The sequence below is a fragment of the Myotis lucifugus genome, unplaced genomic scaffold, assembly GCF_000147115.1.
Source record: "Myotis lucifugus unplaced genomic scaffold, Myoluc2.0 scaffold_493, whole genome shotgun sequence".
NCBI classification, from domain to species: domain Eukaryota; kingdom Metazoa; phylum Chordata; class Mammalia; order Chiroptera; family Vespertilionidae; genus Myotis; species Myotis lucifugus.
The window spans coordinates 296,685-306,878 of NW_005871541.1; the positions used below are offsets into that span (position 1 = coordinate 296,685).

The 10,194-nt window shown below is 57.5% G+C and overlaps 1 protein-coding gene across 6 annotated transcripts in view; it reads left to right on the forward strand.

Moving 5' to 3' along the window:
• The window catches only part of CIC (capicua transcriptional repressor), a 27,952-nt gene that overhangs the window by 997 nt on the left and 16,761 nt on the right, over window positions 1-10,194 (forward strand). For 5 of the 6 annotated variants that reach the window (XM_023744871.1, XM_023744870.1, XM_014445984.2 and 2 more), the window contains exon 2: window positions 2,245-5,046. In XM_023744871.1, coding sequence (XP_023600639.1) covers window positions 2,256-5,046 — 2,791 coding nt within the window. In that variant the 5' untranslated portion in view covers window positions 2,245-2,255. Of the gene's footprint in view, window positions 1-2,244; window positions 5,047-10,194 lie in introns of those variants that run through there. The other variant, XM_023744872.1, reaches the window with a different exon arrangement.

The following is a 10,194-nucleotide window of genomic DNA, read 5'->3' on the forward strand; positions in this document are numbered from 1 at the left end:
GCTTAGGAGAGGCCTGTAGGCAGAGAATGGGTCACAGGATCGCAGGGTGACATTACTAGATCAGCGTGACAGGGAGAGGGAGGTGACAGAGTTGGAGGGGATGACAAGGAGAGGTGATGGGGAGAGAAGGTGGCAAGTCCAGAGATGGCTGATAGGAGGTGACTGGGAGGAAGAGGTGACAAAGACAGATGAGAATGGCAAGGGTGGGTGACTAAGGAGGGGGCTTAGGGCCTGTGAGGAGAGAGGTAGGGATAGAGGTGGTGACAGGATGGGAGAGAGAGTGGCAGAGAAGGTGGTGCCAGGGGGGCTGATGGGAGCAGAGGGCATGAGACCCTGAAGGGCCGGGGCCTGGGCTGGACTGGGCTTCAGGAGTTACTGCTCAGATTCTGACGGGGGTGAGGGTCCACGGGGCATTGAGTGGGAGTTACCCAGAGAAGGTGGACAGGAAGAGAGTAGGCCCCAGGGGAAAGAAAGAGCTTGGCTCTGGGTGGAGAGGCTGGGCCGGGCGGTAGTCCAGGGGTGCCAGGCAGTGCTGATGTAGGCCCTGGTGGAGTATGCAGAGGTTTGTTTTTGGGCAGGACTGGGGCTGGGTTTCTGTTCCCAGGTTGGTGGCCTAGCGGGTCAGTGGGGGGAAGGTGGTGGTGGCTGTCCAACTCTTGGGCACTTGGGTGCCTTCCTCTGTTTGAGAAACCCCGGTCTCTCCAGGCTCTGCCTGTGAGGACCACAGGATTGGCTTAGGGAAGGGGCAGCCTGGGACTACAGGGTCCACAGGAGCAGCAGGCCTCAAGTAGGAGAACATGGGGTCAGGGGTCCCTGAAGACTTGAATCAGGGGTGCCTCTGATTATGTTTGGTTTGTGGTCCTGGGCTCCTTCAACATCCCCACCCTCACCCCACCGCCAAGGCCCCCTTTCAGCTCCTCAGGTTCTTTTAGTCACTTCAGAGTAAAGTTTTTTCCCTTTTCTTTTCTCAGGGTAGCTTGAAAGGGGGCGGGCAGTAATGACTGTTCAGGAAGTGGGTGAGGTTGGCCAGCTGCGCTTGTCCTGCTTTCTTTGACCTTCTCCCACTTACACCCACCTGGAGTCAGGGGGCACATTTGGAGGTTAGGGGGGCCTGGCCGGCTCAGCCACCTTGCCAGAGCCAACCCAGCCAGCCCCACCAGGGTGGGGATTCATACAGGCCAGAAGAGGGGAGCTGGGCTTGTGGGTATCACACTGGGTGCTATGGGGGCAGGGCAGGCTCCCATCCAGTGGGACAGGGGAACCCTGGGGTGTAGATCCATGTCCCACTGTGTGATGACGTGTATGTGTGTGCCTGTGTATGTGTGTGAGTGTGTGTGTTTGTGTGCGTGTGTGTGCTCATGCGCAGCCCCGTGGCAGTGCTGGGTATGAGCTCTTGCCTCAGACATGCCCCTGCCTGCTCCCTGCCAGGATCTGGGAAGATGGTTCTACTCGGCAGGCCCAGGGTACAGAGCAGAGTGGGCAGCCGTTCCTCGGGTCTCTCAGCTGCCCACTCCTTCCCACAATGCCAGGCCGTGCCACTCAGTGGGGTGGGGCGGGGGGAGATGGAGAGAAGCTCACATCACAGCCCAGTTACCTCCCTTTCTGTGACTGTGCGTGTGCGTGTGTGAGTGCGTGTGCTCTGTGGACGGTGACAGTGCAAGGAAGTGTGCCCTCTGAGTCATGTGACAGGCAGCACACTGAGATGGTTAGGAGGACAGACTCTGGAGCCAGAATGCCTGGGTTCAGACCCTAGCTCTCTGTTTACTGGCTAGATTAATTTGGACAGGTTGCTTGATCTCTCTGTGCCACAGCTTCCTCAAGTGTGAAACGGGCTGTTAGCCTTTGTCTCTTAGGGATGTTTGAGGATGAAATGGGTTAATAAAGGCAAGTTTAGCTCAGGGGTGGCACAGAGTGAGTGCTCCATAGGTGTGACCCATTAGTGCTTCTGTGTTGCCGTAGGGCAGGCAGAGTGTGTGCATGTGCCTGCTGTGTCTTCTGCAGAGGGAGCAAATGTATGTGAGTGTCCCTGAGGAGCCAGAGGGAAGAGCTCATGGAACATGGGTGCCACTCTGTGTCTGGTTGCTGGCCAGGGGACCATTATGAGTTGGGGACAGCCAGGAAGGAGGCCTCGAGGATCATGGAGTTGAGGCAGGAACCTCAGCAAGTAGGAACTCTGGGGGACACTGGGTCTGGGGGATTCCTGAATTGCTCCCGATGACCCCTGTCTGCCCTTCCACTCTGCAGGTGGACAAAAGATGAAGCCAATGAAGAAGGCGTGTGCTGGCCTCCCAGGTCCTATCAGTGGAGGCAAGTCCCCACCAGCCACCAGGGCCAAGGCCCTGAGGCGGCGAGGGGCTGGGGAGGGTGACAAGCCAGAGGAAGAGGACTACGAGGGACAGCCGCAGCCGGGCCCAGAAGAGGCTGAGGAGGGGGAGGAGGAGGAGGCCCAGCAGGCCTCAGGGGTTGAGGGGCTCCCCCTAGAGCTACGCCCTGATGACCCGGCCCCAGGCCCAGCTGAGGACCCCAAGGCAGAGGGTGAGGCAGGCCGCTGGGAGCCTCCACTCAGCCGAAAGACAGCCACGTTCAAGTCACGGGCACCCAAGAAGAAGTATGTGGAGGAGCATGGTGCTGGCAGTGGCAGCTGTGGGGCAGCTGGGGCCCCTGAGGAGCGGGCAGGGACCCCTGAGGAAGCTGGCGCCCTGGGTGTTCCTCCACAGCCACCCACTTCTGCCCGCTCTTCCTCCACCGACACAGCCAGTGAGCACTCAGCTGACCTGGAGGATGAGCCAGCCGAAGGTTGTGGGCCAGGCCTGTGGCCCCCAGGTGGCACCAGTGGCAGCTATGACATGCGGCAGCTGCGATCGCAGCGGGTGTTGGCTCGACGTGAGGATGGCCTCTTCCTGCCAGCTGTGGTCCGCCAGGTGCGCCGAAGCCAGGACTTGGGTGTGCAGTTCCCTGGGGACCGGGCCCTGACTTTCTACGAGGGGGCGCCCAGCGGTGGTGGTGTGGATGTGGTTTTGGATGCCATGCCACCCCCAGGTGCGCTGGTGGTGGGCACGGCTGTCTGTACTTGTGTGGACCCTGGTGTGGCTGCCTATCGTGAGGGTGTGGTGGTGGAGGTGACCACGAAGCCAGCTGCCTACAAGGTCCGCCTCAGCCCTGGTCTTGGCTCCCAGCTGGGCCCACCAGCCGCCCTCCAACAGCCGTCACAGCTGTCCCGTCATGAGCCTGAGGAGGCCATATGGGTGGCCCGCTCCAGCCTTCGCCTGCTTAAACCCCCTTGGGAACTGGAGGCCCTGTCGAAGAAGCCCCCCGTGGGCCCCGAGGAGGAGCAGGCCGAGCCAGGGGCCTCCCTGCCATCCTGCCCTGCTGCCCTGGACCCCAAGCAGCCTGAGGATGCTGAGGTCTCCAAGATCAGCTTTGGTGGCAATCTGGGGCCTTGTCAGGAGGGCACGGAGAAGCACCCGCCAGCCCTGGGCACTCCGGCCCTGCTCCCACTGGCCCCACCCCAGCTCCTGTCGCCGCCACCCAAATCCCCAGCCTTTGCAGGCCCAGGCCGCCCTGGCGAGCAGCCCTCACCCTGCCAGGAGGGGAGCCAGGGTGGCAGCCGTAGCAGTAGCGTGGCCTCTTTGGAGAAGGGGGCTGCTCCAGCCGCCCGTGCCCGTACACCACTGACAGCCGCCCAGCAGAAGTACAAGAAGGGTGATGTGGTCTGCACACCTAATGGAATCCGTAAAAAATTCAACGGCAAGCAATGGCGGCGGCTGTGCTCGCGAGATGGCTGCATGAAGGAGTCTCAGCGGCGGGGCTACTGCTCCCGTCACCTGTCCATGCGAACCAAGGAGATGGAGGGCCTGGCTGACAGTGGCCCAGGTGGGGCGGGGCGGCCTGCAGGCGCGGCAGCTCGTGAGGGCAGCACCGAGTTCGACTGGGGTGATGAGACATCGAGGGACAGCGAGGCCAGCAGTGTGGCAGCTCGTGGAGACTCACGTCCACGCCTTGTAGCCCCTGCTGACCTGTCACGCTTTGAGTTTGATGAGTGTGAGGCAGCAGTGATGCTGGTGTCCTTGGGCAGTTCCCGCTCAGGCACGCCCTCCTTCTCCCCAGTCTCTACGCAGTCGCCCTTCTCGCCAGCACCCTCACCCTCACCCTCACCACTCTTCGGCTTTCGTCCAGCCAACTTCAGCCCCATCAATGCGTCCCCAGTCATCCAACGCACTGCTGTTCGCAGTCGCCATCTGAGCGCCAGTACCCCTAAGGCAGGCGTGCTGACACCACCAGACCTGGGCTCCCACCCACCGCCACCTGCTCCCCGAGAGCGCCATTCCTCCGGCATCCTACCCACCTTTCAGACCAACCTGACCTTCACCGTGCCCATCAGCCCTGGGCGGCGGAAGACGGAGCTGCTGCCCCACCCAGGGACATTGGGAGCCCCTGGTACAGGGGGTGGAGGAGCTGCCCCCGACTTCCCCAAGAGTGACAGCCTAGACTCTGGTGTGGACTCAGTGTCCCATACACCTACATCCTCCACACCGGCCGGCTTCCGGGCTGTGTCACCTGCTGTGCCCTTCTCCCGCTCCCGCCAGCCCTCACCATTGCTGCTGTTGCCCCCACCTGCTGGCCTGACTTCAGATCCCGGACCCTCTGTGCGCAGGGTGCCTGCTGTGCAACGGGATTCACCTGTTATTGTCCGAAACCCTGATGTGCCGCTACCTTCCAAATTCCCTGGGGAGGTGGGCACTGCTGGGGAGGCTCGGGCTGTAGGACCTGGGCGGGGCTGCCGAGAGACCCCGGTACCCCCTGGGGTGGCCAGTGGGAAGCCTGGCCTGCCCCCACCTCTGCCGGCTCCTGTACCCATAACTGTGCCTCCAGCTGCGCCGACTGCTGTGGCCCAGCCGATGCCCACCTTTGGCCTGGCTTCCTCGCCCTTCCAGCCAGTGGCCTTCCATCCCTCACCTGCTGCCCTGTTGCCCGTCCTGGTGCCCAGCAGCTACACCAGCCATCCTGCTCCTAAGAAGGAAGTCATCATGGGCCGGCCTGGGACAGGTAAGAGGTGCAGTGGATAGACTGAGGCTCCTATAGGTCATTTTGAGCAGGGCTACTTTCAGACTAGCTCTCAAGAGGAGCTCCTACCTTGGGAGGGATTCAAGGGGAGGCTGGCCTCTCCTCATAGATGTTCCAGTGGGAATTCATGTGTCGGGCAAAGGACTGGACTTGGGAGGCTCAATGCAGTGCTTCCAGAGGCCTCATTGGGAAGATACTGTCGAGGGGGTCCATGGAACCATCCTGAGTAGAGCTGTTGGGGGAACTGTTGGAGATGGTAATCATGATGACACTTCTCATGTTTGGAGGACTGGTGGGGGGCATTACCGTGATAAGAACTTCGCATGGGTTATCTTGCTGAACCCTCACACCCACTCCATGATGCAACACTTAACAACATAAGGGCCCTGCTCTAAGCCCTTTTCAAATATTAGCTCCTTTAGTCTTCTTAACAACCCTAACAGGTGGGTGCTATGAGTGTGCTCCTGTAGAGAAAACTAAGATCAGGTTAGTAACTTGCACAGGTTCACGTGGCTAGTAAATCCTGGAGTCGGCCTTCAAACAGGCTGGCTTGTGACCACTGGGCCGTAGTGCTGGTTACAGATGGGAAGACTGAGGCTCCAATAGGTCCTTGTGCCGGGAGGTGGCAAGACCAGGACTGGAGGCCTCATCTTCACCATGGTGCCCAGTAAACATCACAGGTGCTGTCAGTGCCCTGGAGGGGAGCTGGGGCTGTGTTGGGCATTGTGCCCTGGTTTGAATCCAGGTATGAATCTAGTCTGGCTGCCCTGAGGACAGGGTGTGTAACGCAAGAGTTGAAGGATGAGTTGAAATCAGCAACGATGGGATGGAAGAGCTTCCTAGGTGGCCAGTGGGAAGGCAGGTTCCACGGCCAGTAGGAGCACAGCTGAGGAAAGCCAGTGTGGCTGGAGGGCTAAGGCCAGGGTTGGAGAGAGTAGCATTTCTGAGATGGTGCTGGAGAGACAGGGGCCCAGGCCAGGCTGGGCCTTGTCAGAGCAACTCTCAGGGAGCGTGACGGACCCATCACCAGCCCTTTCCCTAGCATCTTTTTCTCATTTACTTATGAATCCACTGTTGACTGAGGGCCCCCTCTGTGCTTGGTCCTGTGCTGGTTGGTGCCGAGGACACAGCCTTGCCCTCAGAGGGCTCACCATCCCTGGTGTAGACAGATTGCCCAGACAGGTCAGGGCAGGGATGTGGGAAGCTGGGGAGGACTTCTTGGAGGAGGGGCCAAAACCTTCTAAAGTGAGACTTGAGGGGTGTGCAGAAGTGAGCCTGCCAAGGCCAGCAGGAGAACCTGCAGGCAAAGGGAACGTGCAGAAGCAAAGGCTTTGAGGCAAAAGCAAGTATTGGAAAGACATTGAATATGCAAAGACTGGTTGTGGATGGTGGGTGAGTGTTGGGATGTGCAACTGTATTGGAGAGCAAGGGTCAGATAATAGAGGGCCATTATGAGACTTGTGAACTTGATCCTGAGGGCACTAGGGAGCCATGGAAGGTTTTGAGCCAATCTGACCATGGCTTTTTCAGAGGCAGGGAGACAGGAAGGACGGAGCTGCTGTGGCTTGGGCTGGGGCAGAGGCCAATGTAGGAAGGAGCTCAGGCCCTGCCCTCATAGAGCTTCAGCCCAGAGCCAGGGCACAGGGACACAGGGGCTCTGCTTACTCCCATGCTCATATACTGAGGTTGTGAGCTGTGTTTTTTTGCCCCACTTCCTACAGTTTTTACATTTGTTATTGTAGTTAATATGAGCAAAATTCCACAGAAGTGGGCATAGCAGGGATTTCTGTCTTTAAGCAGATGAAGAAAATGAAGCAGACGGACTCTAACCCCCACCCCTCGCACTTCCTACTTACATGCCTACAACCCCAGACATTGCCCTCATAGCATCATCTCATATCTACTGGCTTGTGGGGAGGGATGGCACTAATGCAGGTGACCTGAGATCTACAAGGGCAGGCCCAGCAAGGGTTCCTGCCATCATTTTCCAGATAGGAAAAATGAGGCACCGACAGAAAAGAGTCCTGATTGAGTTCATCCAGCCAGGGAGGAGCAGGACTGGGCCTTGAACCAAGTCTCCTGATCTCCAGATCACAGGACTCTTCCTATCAGAAGTTACAGTAATAATAATTTATTGAGCACTACCCATGCATGTGCCTGGCTCACTCCTCAGTAAGTGCTGACTGAATATTTACTGACTGAATCCTCATAACCTCACAGGAGGTTAGGACACTTTCTTATTTCCAGTATACAGAGGAGGAAACGGCAGCCCAGGATTTGTCCCAGGTCACCAGCTAGGATAAGATGCAGGATTTAAACCCAGGCTGTCTGGCTCCACAGCCCAGGCTCTTTTTTTCTTTTTCTTTTTTTAATATATTTCTTTATTGATCTCAGAGAGAAAGGGAGAAGGGGAGAGAGAAACATCAATGATGAGAATCATTGATTGGCTGCCTCCAGCAGGTCCCCTACTGGGGATTGAGCCTGCAACCCAGGCATGTGCCCTTGGCCAGAATCGAACCTGGGACCCTTCAGTCCACAGGCCAACACTCTATCCACTGAGCCAAACCAGCTAGGGCAGCCCAGGCTCTTAAGCACTCTCAGTAACAACGATGAAGAAATCATTGTAAGCATTCTTTTCTTTTTCTTGTTTATTTTAATTTTTGTTAATCCACACATGAGGATATTTTTCCCATTGATTTTGAGAGAGAGAGAGAAAGAGAGAGAGAGAGAGAGAGAGAGGGAGGGGGAGGGATAGAGAGAAACGCCGATGTGAGAGAGATACATTGACTGGTTGCCTCCTGCACACATCCTGACTAGTGCCAGGATTGAGCCTGCAACCAAGGTACATGCCCTTGACTGGAATCGAACCTGTGACCCTCTAGTCCACAGGCCGGCACTGTAACCACTGAGCAACTGGCCAGGGCTGTAACCTTTATTCAGCATTTAACATGTGCCCAGGCTCAGGTGTGGGGTAATCTTATCGAATTCACCCAATGCTGTGAAGTAGGAATTACCAGCCCAGTTGTTGGGGAAATCTGGGGTTCAGTTAAGGAGGAGGCCCCTTGCTGGAGGCCACCTGGTCGTCAGAACTTGTCCAGTGCCTGTCCTGTCGGTTCTGAGCCGCACCTCTCTGACAACACCCATGCTGAGGTATCCAGGTTGCCCTCATGTTCCCAGCCAGCAGGCCCTTTTGTTCTTCTCCCAGAGGCCTCCCTATACCCTTGGGAGGTGGCACCTTGGGGCTTTCTCAGAGGTCCAGATAGGGCAGATGGTGCCCAGTGGCATAATGAAGGTGTAGTCCTAGCCTCTTCTGCTTGCCCATGCCAGAGCCTGACCCTCATTCAGGGCAGCAGGTGTGAGGGGGCTGCTGGGCAGCCTGCCTGCTTCTGCCCCCCGTCAGGCACTTGCTTCCGCTGGGGGACATGCCGGGGCAGGCGGAGGCATTCTCCACATTCTGCACATGGCCAGGCCAGCCAGCTGCCATGGCCACCTCCCTGTGACCCTCCCCCTGCTCCCCAGGAAAGGAAGCCGCCCCAAGGCCTGTAGCCCCAGCCCAGGAGGCCAGATGTCTCAGCCCAGTTCCTGGCACAGCCTTCCTTCCAGATCCCAGGGTCAGCCTGGCTACCCATATTGACAGGCAGTGCCCCTTCTCCTGGGTTTGTCTGCCTGTCTGTCTCTCCCTTGGGTTCCTATGTCTATGTCTAGGTTTCCACTTCTGGGCCTGAATCTCTCTCTCTTCTGGAGTTCAGTCTGTCTGTTTTTCTCTGAGTCTGGCTCTCTCTACCTTTCTTGGTTTGTTTCTCCCTAGACATCAGTCCTTGTCTGAGTTTTCATCCCACCCTCTTTCTGTTTTGGCCCCCTGTGTCTCTGCACCAGCCTTACCCTATCTCCTGGCCTCCCTTCTCCCACTCTATAGACTGACTTTCGGCCTCCATTCTAGCCCCCACCACCACCTTGTGCACATTAGGTGCTTTGTTCCTTGAAGTAAGTGGACAGTTGCTAAACATCAGTCCCCTACTTCCTTCTTGGAGTGTGTTGGGAAGTGGTCCAGGCCCTGGGACAAATTAACTTCCCAGCACTGTCCCTGAACCCTGCTGAGAGGTGTTAGGAGCCATCTGCAGACCTATCTACACCCAAGCACCTGTTCCCAAGGCAGGCAGGAAGGCGGGGGCTGTGCAGGCCAAGCTAGGAGATCCGGCTGTGGGGGAGCAGTAGGAAAGCAGCTCCTGTGCCCACTCACTGCTAGAGGGCATGACCCAGATCACCCTGTACCCCCTCCCTCTCCACCACCACCTTTCAGGAGACACATATGGTGCCAGCTCTATTTAACTGAGCCCCACATGTATTCCACCCCAACAAGTAGGACCTCAGATCAAGCAGTGCCCACAAACTATGCTTGGGCAGGTGGTGAAAATGAGGCCCAAAGAGGGGCTGAGAGTCTTCTGACTCCCCCAAACCAGATCCACATTCTGCCCACCAGAATTTGTTTTGTCTCAAACAGTGAATCCCATCTCTACCACCAGAAGTCCCTCTTCATCGTTCCACCAGGCCCAGGCTAAACAGTCCTGGGGTAAGTGGGTGGGGAAGGCAGATGTGGCTGCAGGCACAGGCAAGGATGACAGGGAGGTACAGAATCTGGGGAATCCAGAGGATAGAGACAACTCTCGCTCAATGCCAGGTGATGAGGGAGGTTCAGGAAGGCTTCTGATTGGAGGGAATTTGAGCTGAAGCAGGAGGAATGAGTGGATTTCAGGGTAGTTGAAAGAAAGGGAAGGGCGATCCAGGCCAAGGCAGCACGGGAGCAAAGGCCAGGAGGGTGAAAGTGCATGACCTGTTAGTGGTTAGTTGAGGCTGAAGCTGACACTAGAGCCTAGGCTTGGCAGAAGGGTGCCATGGAGGACAGCTCCAATGAGGCCAGGGTTGAATGCCAGCCCCTGAAGAGCCAAGAAAGGGTTTAGAGCAGGGGAGGGAAAAGGCTGCACCTGAGTGTCAAAGATCTCGGGAGACTGCACTGGAGAGAAAGGAGGCCTAGGCTGGAAAGAAGAGGATGACTTGGAGGGGAGAGAGGAGTTTGTGAGGTAGCAGGAGTGATTCTTGGAGATTTCCTGCAAGACACCGCCCGCCCCCCCC